Raw genomic sequence first — 16,304 nt, 5'->3', positions numbered from 1 at the left:
CCCTCACCACCCCATACAGGTTGCTTTTTGCATGCCTCATTTTAAATAATGAAATAATTATTTTATTTCATTAAAGAAAATTTAGGCATAGTGGACACACTGTAGCCCTACAGAATTTATTTGACTGCAACACTCCTCATTTCTCCTGTTGGCTAAAGCTCATGGGATTTGGAGTCCAGCAATGTTTGTACAGCTGCACGTTTCCCACCCTTGCTCTAGTTTCTTATGGAAGCTGACTGCTTCTCTATTGTACCATCTGAGCATGGATATGCCTGTCTAGTCATGGGAAAAACAAGTTACTACTACCCTGTTCCCCTGAAAATAAGACCTAACCTGAAAATAAGCCCTAGTATGATTTTTCAGGATGCTCGTAATATAACCCCTACCCCCCAAATAAGCCCCAAATAAGTGAAACCTCACCCTCCACCATTGTGCAGCAACCGGGAGATGATGATATGACTGTATCTGAATAAATATAGATTGTTATACATGAAAAAATCAAAACATCCTCTGAAAATAACCCATAATGTGTTTCTGTAGCAAAAATTAATATAAGACCCTGTCTTATTTTCAGGAAAACACGGTATTACTGTTTTGTCATATTCGCCCTCTTCTTTCTAATGAATTAAAGGATATTTGAATTTGATGCTATTTAGTGCATCTACCTTTTGGTGTTTTCTTCTTGCAGGACATAGCTACTGCCATGGGAAGCAGACCCAACGTGGCATGGCTGCTGTTTCTATTGTTAAAGGTTTCAAGGCTGAAAGGTCGGTATCCCTTGCTGGTCTCAACCAGGTCTATCTCTGAAATACCTCAGCTGAGCTTTTGGTTGTAGCCCCCTATACTACGCACACTCTCAGAACTGCACGGAACCCATTCTTTGTGGCACTTTGTCGTTTGAGGCATTTGTGTGAACGTCCCAGTTTCATGGATCTTCCTCAGCCAGTTCTGCAATTTTTAGTGGGCCAAACTAAACGTTGAGGCAAACTGGCCAGTCCTTCCTTTTCTAACAAGATGAGCAGGCTGACTTGAGAGCCACTATGTGAAGGTGTGCCTCAGGAGCCTTTGAACAGGCAGAAACATATAGGCCACTTGACAGAAGGAAAATACTGTAGTGAGAGGGAAAACGTTGAGTAGGGCAACATATGTGAGAAAGCTGTGTTCCCTCGTAGGGGAAGTGGAAATGAGTAGGCAGCAAATTGAGAAATAGGGATCTGAAGAAGGAATGAATGGTGGAGACATAAAGTTGAAGGGAACCAAGAGAATGTGGGGGAGGGACAAAGCAAAAGGTTGGTGGGACATAGAGGCAGAAAACACTGTTTTTTTTGTCAACAGGAAGGAAGTGGTGAGGCTAAGACAGTTCGAATGGTTGAGTCCTGGGACTGAGAAAGCTTCACCTTGTAAAGTCCAGGTTCTGAGGCAGTGTCTGTATTTTCTAAGAACTGCATGGAAGGTAGTCTAACAAGAGAGTAGCAAGTAATGTCATTTATTTGTTTATTTGACTCCCCTTTTGGCAGGGGAGGTAATTACTGATGAGGTCCAGAAAGTGCTGAATGCTGACCTGAAGGGCAGTGGTGGTGAGGCAGCCACATTTAATGAGCTGTATGTATGGCCTCTCTGGAAAAAGTTTACCTTGGACCCAAATGATTCAAGTTTCTTCCTCTCGTCCTGGAAGTTGGACGCTCTTCTGTCTTTGCATGTGGCAGCTCTCAACAGGGATGTTGTGATGCTTCCAAATCAGTTTCTTAGATTCTTTAGCAAACATGTTCTTCTCCTTCTTGCCCATCTTTTCTCATTTCTTTTTTTTTTAAATCTTGAATGACTGGTTGTAAAAATCTGTACTTTTCATTTCTCCTTATGTGATCAAAATATTCTAGCTGCTTTTTATTTGTTTAGTTGCTTCTTGGTCTTTGCTCATTCACTTGGTCTTTGCTCATTGATGCAAGCAGTTTTTAGTGTTCTGCAATAAATCCATCTTTCAAGTACGGTTTTCTTTTTTGTAGTTTCCTGTGTAAAAGTCCATGATTCTATATCATACAGTGGACTCCAAAACACAGTACAATGTGCATTCTCAAAGTCAGCTCAATCATTTTAAGGAAGCTGCTCTGGGCCAGCTAATTTCTATTGCACAGCTATGATTGCACTGTTCAATTATGCCATCATTTGAATCTACAAGTGCTTGTCTAAAGATGTTTTTGTGTTTAATTTAAAAGCAGTAGTGACAACACCCAACCTTTTCATATTCGTTTTCATAGATCCATTTCCTTCAACATCTGCCCAGTTTTCATGGATACTTTTTGTTGCCAGTACATAAATAATTCTCGAATCAAGACTTTGACTTTGAACTTGCCATGCTAGACTTGGTCAAAGTCTTTCTCATAGTCAAAGAAGCAAGGATGTATGGCTTCTTCCCCAAAGCACATGTATGTAGAACAATCTTTCCCTGGTTCCAGATTCTCCTCTAAACGCAAACAGCATATTTCTTGCCTTCTTTGCCTTTATTTATTTATTTATTTATTTATTTATTTATTTATTTATTTATTTATTTATTTATTTATTTATTCATTCATTCATTCATTCATTCATTCATTCATTCATTCATTCATTCATTCTATTTGTACCCCGCCTGTCTGGTCAAAACAACCACTCTTGCGGATTCTGCCATGTCTTATGTTTAAGAAAATCTTAAGCGAATGCTTTGTTAAGCTGCCTATTCTGCAGCCAGTACAAGTTTTAGCATTGTTCCTTTTCAGATAGCATAGCAGAAATCAATCTCTGCCAGATTCGCTAAAACATCTGAGGTATCATCTATTACCTGTAATAGTTTTGCAAATGCTTCATGTCCAGGTACTTTGCCTTTTTTTTGTTTGCTGTATGTATTGTATTTCAAATTTCTTTGTTTCTAACACAATTTGGAGTTACATTTGCCTATGCTTGCTTCATCTTTATCAGCAGCTGGAGTATATACCTTTATGATGTTGATGTCTGTGGGATTTCCCCTTTAGCTGGACAAGCGTTCCCCTGTGTATAATTGTGAGGCTTTGTTTGTTCAACTGCAAATTCATCATAATGCAGTGCATTGTTACTGCTGGAATCATACATAATGTGGACAGCGTATCTGTTCTTGGCCAGTGAAAGTCAACGAATGTTCTTCTTGCCTTATACCTACTTCCTACATTCTGGTTTTGAAATCTAACTTTTGTCCTAGAGATGCTTAGCATCCTCAGCCCACCTCAAAGGCACCAGGGACTGGGGGACTTTTTACATCTCTGTCTAGCCACAATAAATGTTTTTGGAAGACATAATGTGATGTTGCTTAGTTGATTTCCTCATATCAATGTTATGGCCAGTTGCAATGGCTACTATCATACTTGCCATTTTACATCTCAGAGCTTGGCTGGCAACCTTTACCATTGGCCTTTCGTGGGGACTGACATTACTTTAGACTTTGTCTAGAGGGGCAGGGTATAAATTTAAATAAAGTAAAGTACTGTTGGCCAAAGGTCAAGGTCTTGATTCAGGTGGGGTTTTGAAGCAATTTAGTTCCTTGCAGCTCCACAGACCTCTTGTCCAACTTCTTCATAGGAAGCCGTTGGCTTTTAAGGGGTCTTAAAGGGAATTAAGCTGGTGGTTGCACTAGTCACCAGAGTCAATCCAGAGGCCCCTTTGCAACAACTACTGCATGATTGTTCAATCTGCCATGTCTTTATATCCCACTAATGGACAAAAGACAGGAGGGCTTGGCATGCTCTGGTCCGTGGGGTCACAAAGAGTCGGACACGACTAAACAACAAAAATGGGCAAAATGCTTGAAAAGATCTTTGCACTTCCCCTTCAGACATTTCTGGATAATACTGATCTGCTTAATCCATTTTGACTAATTTCAGGACAAGTCCTGAAACTGCCTTGGTTGCTCTGATCTCTTCTGGGGGGTGGGGGAGATAGGGACAAAGCCTGGTTGATTCTTCTAGATCTCTTGATGGCTTTCAAGGACCTTGACCATGATGTTTTTCTGGTTCACCAAACCAAGTTGGGAGTGGAAGGCTCTGAGCTACCCTGATTCCATCTGTAGCTGACAAGCTGGTTTTAGAAGGAGGTGCCCGATATTTTTAATGCCATCTCACCATGCACATGTTAAGATGCCCCAAGGTTCAGAGGGGAGAACAGCAGCAGGAAGAAATGTCTGTGCCACGTGGTTCCCTTGCAACCTCTAAGCTGATTTGTGTCTCAGCTGCAGTGGTGTACTTGATCCTTACACCAATATTGAAGAAAGATTCAGCTGCCACTCCAGTCAGCTTTAATAAATGGAACAACAGGGAAAGTGCTGTTACATCACAAAAAAAGGAAGCAAAATATATTTTGCAAGTGCTGTGGTTCCCACAACAAACAAACAATATATGGCTGGTATAACATGATGGGACAGTCCTTTCTATCTAGTTGTCCCTCCTTCCTCCCCCCCCCCCCAAGACTCTTTCTAAAAAGATACTGTATACACTGACTGAATTTGATCTGTGGCTTAGGACTTTGTTGAGCTGTTGCTGGTACTGGCATCCGGAGATGGGGGAAACTGGAACCTAGACTAGACAGGGTTATATAACCACAAAGCCAGAAGAAGCCAGGATGTGATATAAGAAGAGCTGCATTCAGTTGCTGGTTTTTCAGCTTTGTTCCTTCACCTCTAGAAGATTAAAAACCCACTGGAAACATTAATTCAGAACCTAGCAGTGTGTCTCAACAAGTGCCGAGAAAGGGGAAGCATTTAATCAAGTGAATTTCTTAGAACACATGAACCCTAATTCCCCCCCCCCCCCAAACTGTGGTATGAAGAAGCATGGTTGAAGTTTGCCTTTGGAGGAGTTGGGAGGAGATCATTAGGGTGTGGGTAGATGGGGGGGCAGTTAGAGGGAGCTTGGAATGACGGGGCAGAGTGAGGATTTGGTCAATTGACAATTGGAGAGGGAAGAAGGGGTTGGGTGGGAATGGGTTTACTTCAGAGGTTGGGGACTTTTAGCCTGCATCTCCCATCAGCCTAACTCAGGATGGCCAACGCAAGTGTTTGTGGGAGTTGTAGTTGAAAACATAGAGACCCAAAGACTTCCCCCCCCGGTTTTAAGTAATTACTGGTTCCAATTACGTACTTTGGTTTATTGTGAATTTTAGACACCTCCAACTCACTCTGTACCCAATAATTGGATATTCAGATGAGGACCAAACAGCCCCTTAAGAGACATTACAGCCTGCTGTGTTAGGAGTTGATGATGTTATCTGTACATTTCTAGATTGCCATTAAGAAGAAAAAAAAATACAGTTAATGGAAAGAAATGTAAATTACTGGAACCTGGGGAAAGACATCCATTTTGGCATGATAGACATTAAACCTGAAGCCCAAATTCCACTGAGGTGTGCTGGCATAAGCAAAATTGTACAAGTCAGGAAAGCAAATTTGCTAGTAATTTACAAGGTGGTGTCCACGTTGTAACAACCCCAGACCTACTGGGATATGCCACAGTTTCACTAAGCTGCCACCAACCATTCCCTGTAAGGAGTCACACAGACCAGGAATGGATTTTCAACAAACAAAGGAATAAGGTTTATTTAAATAACACACAGGGAAAAATAAAATGATCAAGTGAATAAGATACAGTAACGTGGCTTAGTCTCAATCATACATACACCAGTTTGGTTCACACAGAACACCTTTAAATAAAGCACAGACCCTGAACCTATCAGTTCTGGCTAACCATACAGACACCTGAACCTATCAGGTTGGTACTGACTGACACACAGTAGTACCCTGTCTGACACACAGACTCTCACACCAGCTTCTTCTCTCAGCTCTCCTCCAGCTCCTTCTAACTTCTCCACACAGGCTCCACATATATATACAGTACAGCCCCTCCTCCTGATGTCCCGCCTTCCACTCCCCATAGGATGGAACTTTCCCTCCAAACCCATGACAGACAGGTAACATCAGTGCTGTATGTAACACCTCCCCTCTTTATAAGTTGTTTTGTAGGGGGAAAGCTAAAGTGCTTTTCTCCAAAAAACAACCTGGATCCAAAACATACAAAAACATTTATACAATGACATACAATACCATACTTACTCTAGGATAAACATATCAATTAGGCATTTAAACATTTACCATTTACAATACATCAAGTTACCTTTATTGATACAAACCGGGCATGTTTAATAAACAACAGGTACATTTAACTTTTTGGTCACCAAAATATATACATAGTCCATGTTCCTTTCGCCGTCTTCATTCTTCGGGTCTTCTTGACAAGGCGTCAGCAACACAGTTCACTGACCCTCTGACCACCTTCACTTCAAAGTCATAGTCTTGCAGGTTTAAAGCCCACCTCATAAGTTTACTATTGTGGGTTTTCATTGTCTTTAACCATTGCAGTGGTGAATGGTCAGTGCACAGAGCCAAATGTCTTCCCCAGATGTAAGGCTTGGCCTTCTGGATCGCGTAGACTATGGCCAGGCACTCCTTTTCCACGGTTGCCAAATGTCTCTCACCTTTCTGGAGTTTCCTACTCAGGTAGGACACTGGATGCTGGTCACCATTTTCATCCTCCTGGCAAAGAACTGCTCCTACCCCGCTGTTAGACGCATCGGTGTAGATGATGAACTCCCGGTCGAAGTCTGGAGCACGCAGCACTGGATAGTTGATGAGGGCCTCCTTCAACCTCTGGAACGCCTCCTCACAGTCGCTGGTCCACGGGATACGGTCATCAGTCTTCTTCCTCGTCAGATCGGTCAGCGGAGCCGCAATCTCGCTAAACCTCGGGATGAACTTTCTGTAGTAGCCCACCAACCCAAGAAATGATTTGACTTTTTTCTTGGTGTTGGGTCTAGGCCAATCACGAACGGCTTCTATTTTGGCCTCTAGGGGTTTTATCACTCCTCCCCCTACTATGTGACCCAAGTATTTTATTTCTGGGCTACCCAGCTGACACTTGCTCTCTTTGCAGAGCCTAGGCCAAAGCACTTCCTCCCCTGGGTCAAAGTGCCTCTCCCTGGCTTTCCGGTCATCCCAAGCTTTCTTTCTGACCTTTGGAGCTTGCAGGGTCTCTGCTGCTAGCTCTAGGTTTCTCTTTAGGTCATTCCTTAAAGAGTCTATATATGTCACAACATCTTGTGGGTCATCCTGGGTGATCTGCTCCCAATTTTGTTTGATTAAATCAAGGGGCCCTTTCACCCTTCTCCCAAACAAAAGTTCAAACGGACTGAACCCGGTACTGGCTTGTGGCACTGATCGATAAGCAAACAAAAGGGATTGCAGCTTCTGGTCCCAATTGTTTGGATTCTCTGCCAAGTAAGCCCTAATCATGCGCATTAGAGTCCCATTGAACTTCTCCATTAACCCATTACTTTCAGGGTGATAGGCAGTGGTTTCCTTGTGTTTAATTCCACAGATTTGCCATAACCGTTTCATGAGCTTCGATGTAAACGATGCGCCCAAATCTGTGATTATTTCTGAGGTAAATCCCATCCTGGACATATACCCCACCAAGGCATCTGCCACGGTGTTAGTTTCAATGTTAATCAAGGGTATGGCTTCAGGGTACCTCATGGCATGGTCCACAATGGTGAGAATGAACCTGTTCCCCCTCTTTGTGGCCTTGGGCAAAGGTCCCACAATATCCACCCCTATACATTTGAACGGAGTGTCAATCACAGGCAAAGGGCACAACTTTGCTTTGGTCCTGTCACGGTTATTCTCCTGCCTCTGACACACATCACATTGTTTACAGAACTCCTTGATCTGCTTCCCTATTTCAGGCCAGTAAAAATTCTGTGTGATTCTCTGCTGTGTTTTGTTCACCCCTAAGTGCGCAGCAAACATGTCAGAGTGCCCCCTCTGTAAGATCATGGGGCGATACTTTTCAGGTACCACTAACTGACTTCTGATCCCATCTCCCCCTTTTGAGATATTCCTCAGGGTCTCTCTATATAAAATTCCCTTTTTCTCTCGAAATCTCACTGGGGTTTCAGGTGTTAGCTGGGCGTCAGTCACCTGTTCAAAACACTTTTGGAGAGTGGCGTCTGCCTTTTGCTCTTGGCCAAATCTGCTGTCTGTGGTTAAGGTTTCCACCACAGCTTCTGAACTCCCCTCTGCTTCCGTCTCGGGCTCATCAATACCCCCTTGAACTGTCCCCGTGGTGGCTTGTGAGCGTGTAATCACTAGCACCCGTTTCACATGTTCAGCCAGGTCATTTCCCACGAGCACGGCTGCTGGCAGAGTCCATGAAATCGCTAGCCGCCAAACTCCCCTCCAGCCTTGAAAGTTCACAGGTACCTCAGCTACTGGCAGCGAGATCACCTGTCCCTCAATCCCTGCCACCTTCATGCTCTCATTTGGGATTATATACTCCCTAGGAATAATATCTGGATGGCACAAGGTCACCTGGGAACAAGTATCCCTCAGCCCCCTATACTGATGGTCAAGTATTCCTACGTCCACCCCTGCGGTTTCAAACAACTGCGAATCTGTTCTCACTAGTAAGCAGCGCTTGACCTCCACAAGAGGACCATTTTCCCCAGCCTGATCAGCAGATGTAACTGTTCCAGATTGAGTAGCCATGGCAACAGGCTCCCTCAGTGGCAAGGAGCTTTGCTCTTTCTGGACACAGAACACAGCTTTTGGCTTGGTTCCACTCAAATCATGAGGCATATTTCCTTTTAGCTGCTTTAATTTCTCACACTCTGAGATTAGATGGCCCTTTCCTTGACAGAAATAACATTTTCTGGTGTATTTTGAGTCTTTCTCATCTTGTTTTGGTTTTCCCTCCAAAATCTGAGGTCTTGGTTTCGTGTCTGAGGGCTTCCCTTCACCATGGGTCCCTCCCCCTTGCTGGTTTCTCCCTGGTCCCTGAGAGTACTTGCTGTAGGTTTCTTTAGGTTTACCTATCGATTTCCCCTCACCTAAGGGCTTTCTTATTTGGGAAATAAAATCTGCGATCTCGGCCGCTTCTGCCACAGATTTCGGTTTCCTTTCCCTCACCTGGAACTTCAGTTCCCCATGCAGGACTGAATAAAACTGTTCCAGCGCTATCAGGTCTTTGAGCTGCTGGTAGGTCTCTGTTCCCTCCTGAGATAGCCATTTCTCTAGCAACCTCACCAGTTGGGCCCCCACTTGGGTAAAAGTCTGCTCTGGTTTCTTGGTGAGTGACCTGAATCTCTGCCTCAGCTGTTCCGCATTTATCCCATGTCTGGCAAACACCAGTTTTTTAAACTCTGCAAAATCTTTCAGCAGTTCCTCTGGCATCTCTGCATAGACTTCTGCCAGGCTGCCACTGATTAAAGATCGCATGATAGTCATCTTCTCAGTTTCCCTTACTGAGAAGTCCACAAACGCTCTTTCCACTAGGGAAAAGAACACCTCAGGGCAATCTCCCTTGTGGTACACAGGGAATTTCTTCAGGTCAGTTTTAGACAATTGGCCCCCCTCAGAATCTCTATTGTTATTATTGTTCTGATTCATCAGTTCCAATTTTCTTAACTCAAACGCCATTTTCTCTCTCTCCAAGTTCAATTCAAATTGTCTTTGTTTCTCCCTTTCCTGCATTCTTTCTCTCTCTAATCTTTCCTCCATTTCAAATTGCCTCATCCTCAGTTCATGCTGTTGGGCTATGAGCATTTTCCTGAGTTCTGGGTTCTGTTCTCCCGTGCTCTCATCCTGCACTGAGCCAAATTCATCCTCAGAACCTTGGTCTACCTGGGGTTCCCTCACTTCACCCATTTCTGCCATTTGGCTTCGAGTCAAGGGCATAATCCCCCCCCAGAACAAGCTGCTTTCAAAAGTCAAGCCTCAAAATAAAGCGACCACTTTTTTTTTCTCTTTTGCCTCAGAACCAGCCTTCTATAGATTGCTGCTGTTCTTCAGCACTAACTTGCAACTGTTGCCAGCCAGAGTCCACCCCCCTCTGCTAGGCCTCTCAGCAGACAAGCTAGATCACTGCTACTTCACTCAGCTTTGCCTCAGCCTTTTCCCGCCAAAACAGGTTGCCTCAGAGCTCCCTAATCTAGTCCCCAATCTGAGGTTACACGTTCTTCCACTAGCCTACCTCCCCGTGAGGTAAGCCTAGAAGATTACCTACGTGCTCTCAGATTGTCCCTGACTAGACCCCCCTTGCTCTGGGCACACTTGCCAAGGCTTTGCTGGACCACTGGACAACTGGACCAGTCGTATCCCACACGCTGGACACCAATCAATGTGACAACCCCAGACCTACTGGGATATGCCACAGTTTCACTAAGCTGCCACCAACCATTCCCTGTAAGGAGTCACATAGACCAGGAATGGATTTTCAACAAACAAAGGAATAAGGTTTATTTAAATAACACACAGGGAAAAATAAAATGATCAAGTGAATAAGATACAGTAACGTGGCTTAGTCTCAATCATACATACACCAGTTTGGTTCACACAGAACACCTTTAAATAAAGCACAGACCCTGAACCTATCAGTTCTGGCTAACCATACAGACACCTGAACCTATCAGGTTGGTACTGACTGACACACAGTAGTACCCTGTCTGACACACAGACTCTCACACCAGCTTCTTCTCTCAGCTCTCCTCCAGCTCCTTCTAACTTCTCCACACAGGCTCCACATATATATACAGTACAGCCCCTCCTCCTGATGTCCCGCCTTCCACTCCCCATAGGATGGAACTTTCCCTCCAAACCCATGACAGACAGGTAACATCAGTGCTGTATGTAACACACGTGACATATCACACACCATCCCAGGTGTGGTGTCCAGTCACCTCCAAAGTTATCTTTGTGCTTGAACTAGGAAAGGAAGGATGTGTTGGGTCAACGATTCTGACACCTGAACATGTTCCTAAGAGCCCTTACAGACCTTTGGGGAAAAATCAGAAGCCAGTGTTTGTCACAGCTGTCATTTTATCCCAATTATGGGTTCATTTGAGAATGAAACCAGACAATCATTGACAATCATATCCAAATTTATGAGAACCAAGTCTTTTAATTGTTGCAGTGATTCATGGCAACATCAGCTTGTCTACAAGCTTTTAAAAATCTACATTGCTTCTGTGTTCCATAAGTACAAAACACATTAAAAAGTAATGTTACATGTGTAAAAATTCTTGCAGTTGTGAACATTATAGGCACAAATGCCTAAAAATAAATTTCCAATGACAAGTCTTACAACTATGGAAAGCTGCAAATAAGGAATAGTCCAAAAAACAAAACTTATGCTGTTGGCAGAAATTAAATCAAATCATATTTGAATTCAAAAACAAAGGCGCTTAAAGCCTAAAAAAGGCATTTTGAACCAGCAAGGAATACTTCTCCAAAATACATCATTAAACACTAAAAAGCATGGTAACTTTAGCCTTTGAGCATATTAAACACATACACAAAATCAAGTGCTCACCCAGCCAGACCAAATTGTATCAATGGAGGAAAATCCATGTTGATCATCTGCTGCCACTGTTGTTGCTACAGGAATGTTGGTTTTTTGATGTCTGGTGCCCAAAGTGGTGTGGCATTGCCATGATGTGATGAGAGGCGTATATGTATGTTGACCTCTGATTAGCTAGGATCGCTTCCTATTGATTTTGGTAACATGGTGCTCATGATTACTGTGGTCTGAGCTCCAAATTGGAAATATGTCTCTCTTTTACTTGCAGGCAATATTGATGCTTCCATAGATCTGCAGTGTTACCAGTTAGTAGTACCTAACAACATTATGAATTGCAGTTGGTTTATTCAGAGATCCTTTGATGTTACCACCACCTATGTCCTCCACTGCAAGAGTCTAAAATTGTAAGTGACCTATGGAGAGCCCCTGTGCTACCTGGGAATTTAGGCTTTGAAAGAAAGGGGCTATTTACAAGTCTGATCTCTGTCAGCTTTCTATGCAGCATGCTATATGCCACATATATACACAAATGGATCATGTTATGCAGGTTAGGACAAAATTATGTAAGTGTATGCTTACATGCATGCACACACAGGTCTAGACAATGATCTTAATAAAGGTATGTATGTGCATGGATTATGTATCATTCTGTGTGCATTCATCTGTGTATGCATACACATAGCTTGTGGTTGTCTGCGTGTCTGCCTCTGTATATGACATATACAAGCATGCATAGTGTATCTGCCCACAGTTAAAGTAGGAAATGCAAATTCTTATATACCCCAAATATACAAATCCTCTGCTGAGAGTAAAATAAACCAAGCAGATCACAATATAAAAATACAACCATGCTTGAATAACTCTGGGTGTTCTGAGCTGGTTATGGATTGTTTGCAAAATTTAGTTTTTGTGGAAGGTTTTTGCAGATGATGCCAAGTCATTCACAATCTGGATGTATACATGCGAAGTGCCAAATACTCAGTTCTGATCTACACATGCAATTCTGTTTGTTTGTTTGAATTTGATTTTGTCTCTCTCATTTCTCCTCCTCTAGCAATCCTGGTCAAACTCACTCAGAGCAGGCTGAGAGGGGACAGAATTGGTTGGCCATTGGACGAAGCAAGCTGACGCGGGGAGACAACTACAGTGTTTGGGTGGAAGTTTTCAGTGCAGACTGGAATGCAACCTCCAAGAAGTTAAACTTCAGCCTGGATGATATAGGTCAGAGACAGTTGGTGTAGAGTTCTTCGAGAAAGGGGCTCGGGAACTCTGTGAACTCAGTTTTTAAAAAAGTTGCTCCTTACTCTGAAAACAGTGCCGGCCCACCTGTGTAGCCCCAGTGTTTTGCTGTGGTGTCCATACCAAAGAGCTAGGTCTGTGAGCCACCATTTAAAAATGTTTCACGGTGACTTACCCAAAGTATTGTGGGAAATTTACAACTAGACCTTTGAACCACCTGCTCACTCTTTCTGGCATGTAGGCCCAAGAACATTGGTCTATTGGTAAATGCCTTGTGAAGTGTTCCTAGACCTAGACAAGCACTGGCAGGTGTGTTAAAGGACAGCTTGAAGTGTGGCCCTCCCAGACTGCCAGTTGGAGGTATCCTCAGTTTGTGGGTGGTTTTGATGGGCCACTGAAAACTGGCACAGCCCTTGAGTGTTCTACAGTCATGCTATGCACTCTGCAGTTCTGAGGATTGCAGCGCTAGATATGGTGCAGTTAGCCCCAACTTGAGTTGAGCCATTGAATAAACTGCAGTTGTTAAGTCAAAACCTAGGCATGTCCCATTGAGTCATGGGATCCGCTCTAACTGAGATCGAGAATTTAGATTTATTACAGAAACAAAAAGTTATGTGGCTGGAATTTTCATTGAGTCGCTTTTGTTCTGGGCGACAAAACTTTCGATCCACCCTAGTTCTTTTTAATTCTTTAGGAGTTGTAGTCCAAGGACGTTGGTGGATCCAGTGTTGGGATCCGCTGGCTTAGAGAGACCATTTTTGTGCCTAAGAGACTTTCTCCTAACTTTGCTCCTTTCAGTGAAGCCTCCTCCTCCTGTTCTGGATCCTGTGGAACCAGATTATGGTGGGGCTCTAGTGACATGGAAGAACCCCCACGTGTCTGAATTTCACATCCATCATGCTCTCACATGTGCTCTTCGATACAAGACATCTACAGACCAGGAATGGACCTATGTGAGTTGTGTCTGTGAGCAAGTGACTGACTGAGAGCCTCCTTTGTGTGTCCGTCTCTCTTCCTGTCTCACAGCTGCTTTCTGGCTTACCTGGGGAAGTAGAACTATCTGGCTACTTGATTGCCGGGGCGTTCTCTGGGGCAGCCCAGTTTTAGAGGAAATGTCCTTCTATGGACTGGGCAGATGATAGCCTCTCTGACTGTCTTTAAACAGGCCCAGATAGAGCTGGATGTTCCAGTGTGCCTTTAAAGGCAGGGGTGCCCATGGTTTGTAATTTCTTTTTTTAAAAAACATTTTTATTGCTGCTGTTGTTATAAACATTGTATAGTGCTATTTTATTTATATTTTCTGTATCATTTTATCTTGTAAACTGGTTTAAGGAGGGTTTTCCTTGGAAGTCAGGATAATTAAATGAATACACAAAGGCTATTTTATACATGATACCAATAAAGCAAGCAGATTTAAGAAGTATACTCAATGGGATCCATAGCCAGTCTTAGCTTTTTGTTCCATGTGCCTTCGTAATTATGACAGGATACTTTGCAACAGCTTAGGAAGGAAGGAGAACTGAAACCCCCAGTGGACTTTAAACCGGGGGAGTCAATCCTAGGCATGTCTACTCAGATGTAACTTCACTGACTGTAGTGTATCTTACTCCCAGGGAACTTGGCATAGGATTTCAGCCTATCAACTGTGAATAGAAATCAAGAAGTATGACCTCTACATCCTAGCCTTGCTGGCTAGGCCCTTTCCCCCCCTTTCCTGATTTTAAAAAACAACTACTGTATCTTTCCATGTATAAGACTATACTTTTGTCTAAAATCTTTAGACTAAAAATTGAGGGTCATCTTATACACAGAAGTAAGCTGAAGAGAACAAAAACAAGTGGATGGGAAAGCAGGGATCAAAGCAATCCTGCAGCACTTTGATCCTTTCCCCCCTACACTTGCTAAGCCCCACTTTGATTTCTTAATTTTGGATTAGAAAAGTGGGGGGTGTCTTATACATGGGGGCATCTTATACATGAAAAATACGGTATCTATCTTTGTGTGGTTTGCAACCACGAGATTTACAGCCACTCATATGTTGCTTTTCCTTTGTTTCTGTCTTGATTCTGATTGTGTTGTTTTGTCTGTGACTTTTTTTAAAATGTCCTGTTAAAATTTCTTAAAAGTGTAACAAAAGACCACTTGTAACTATTTTCTTTCCCAGCTGCCTCAGGAAGAGGTGGGCCAGGAGGGCCATGACCTTGAGGACTTGAAGCCATTCACATCCTACAAGGTGCAAGCCCGATGCATTCCAGAAAATGGAAACGGTTTTTGGAGTGAATGGAGTTTGTCCCAAACCTTCACTACCCCTGAAGCAGGTAGGTACTGTTGTGGAGGAAGGAGAAGGGTGTTCTTGATTAGATGCAGCAAAATCCTAGTTGACACCTGTTCACATGTTACGTTTTGAAAGGCATACTTGTCAGTTAGTATGCACGTAAAAATGTAACATGGGAAGATGCTACCGTTTCAGGCAAGGCTGAGGCACAGTTAAGAACTGAATTCAGTTTCACAGAAACTATTGGGACTGCATTCTAGTCCTGGATAGGGCCAATAGAAAAAGATGAGACCCAGACTCCTAACATATTTTACCTTAAAGTTCTTACTACCAATAATTGAGGCGTAGAAGGATTTCAGCATTCTGCAGTTTGGGTGGGAATGATGGGTAGGATGATACCAAAGCCATGAAACCACTAAATAGGCATGTACTGTAGTGGCAAAGGGCCTCTTGGAAAGCCCAAGTGGCAACCCTAGAAGGAGTCGGTTTTGTTCCTGGACCTGAGGTTCCATGTGTCTGGTCTCAGGGGTTCCCATGCACTAAATAGTTCAAGATTCTTCTTCATGGCCTCTGTGAATGCACACAATTGGGTTGTTCTGCACCTGCGCAAGACCTCTCCGATGTTCCTAGAATTTAAAGGCATGTGATTAGTGGGACGTTCCCCCTGTGGAGCACATGTTCCGCCTGCCAGAAATCCCCTCAGTTCCTTTTAGCCACCACTTAGGTTAGACCTATTTCAGAGAGAGCTGGATCGATTGTGTGTTCACTACGATCAGTAGTTGCTTCTTCTGTTATTTCAAGCACTTTTTTGTTGGATGTTTCCCCCCTAAATTGATTTGTTCTACCTTCTATTTGATTCAGTTTTTTTCTCTTTCCCCCGTTTTTGCCAATCCCCCTCCATCTTCCCTTCAATTTTCCCTTCTCTTTTATGCCCCCCGGGCCTTTCAAGCGATGCGTACTTTGTAACAACAAGATCCCACTCACTGACGGCCACAACCGTTGCCTTTTCTGTCTCAGGGAACAGCACCAAACACACTCTCGCCCCATGGTGGCCATGACAACTGTGGTTCACCCACTTGAGTCGATGTTAAGCGATCTTCTCCATCTTCTGTCAATCCCCAACCTCCTCACGCAGGACAACGGGCTCGTTTACCATCCCAATCTCGAATCTCTGAAACTGATGGTGTGGAGGATTCTCCTGCAATAAGGGATATACTTGACAGTGTTCGAAAACCATCAACAAAGATCCTTTACCAACATAAATGGAGAGCATTCCTCCCCCTTGTCAATTCTAAAAACCAGTTTCACTGAAGGCTCTACTTACCTTTATACTCCATCTTTTTCATCTTGCTTTGGCCCATTCTACTTTGAAAGTTTATATTGCT

At 43.3% G+C, this 16,304-nt stretch overlaps 1 protein-coding gene across 2 annotated transcripts in view; it reads left to right on the top strand.

The window, feature by feature from the left end:
• IL27RA (interleukin 27 receptor subunit alpha) overlaps positions 1-16,304 on the top strand; it is a 31,650-nt gene that overhangs the window by 3,697 nt on the left and 11,649 nt on the right. For both annotated transcript variants that reach the window (XM_072991515.2, XM_072991513.2), the window contains exons 2-6: positions 689-767; positions 11,674-11,809; positions 12,460-12,626; positions 13,443-13,597; positions 14,809-14,962. In XM_072991515.2, coding sequence (XP_072847616.2) covers positions 704-767; positions 11,674-11,809; positions 12,460-12,626; positions 13,443-13,597; positions 14,809-14,962 — 676 coding nt within the window. In that variant the 5' untranslated portion in view covers positions 689-703. The remainder of the gene's footprint in view (positions 1-688; positions 768-11,673; positions 11,810-12,459; positions 12,627-13,442; positions 13,598-14,808; positions 14,963-16,304) is intronic.

The sequence above is a fragment of the Pogona vitticeps genome, chromosome 2 (assembly GCF_051106095.1).
Source record: "Pogona vitticeps strain Pit_001003342236 chromosome 2, PviZW2.1, whole genome shotgun sequence".
Taxonomy (NCBI): Eukaryota; Metazoa; Chordata; class Lepidosauria; order Squamata; family Agamidae; genus Pogona; species Pogona vitticeps.
Note: the sequence above shows the minus strand (reverse complement) of the source record. Positions and strands in the feature narration are given on the sequence as shown.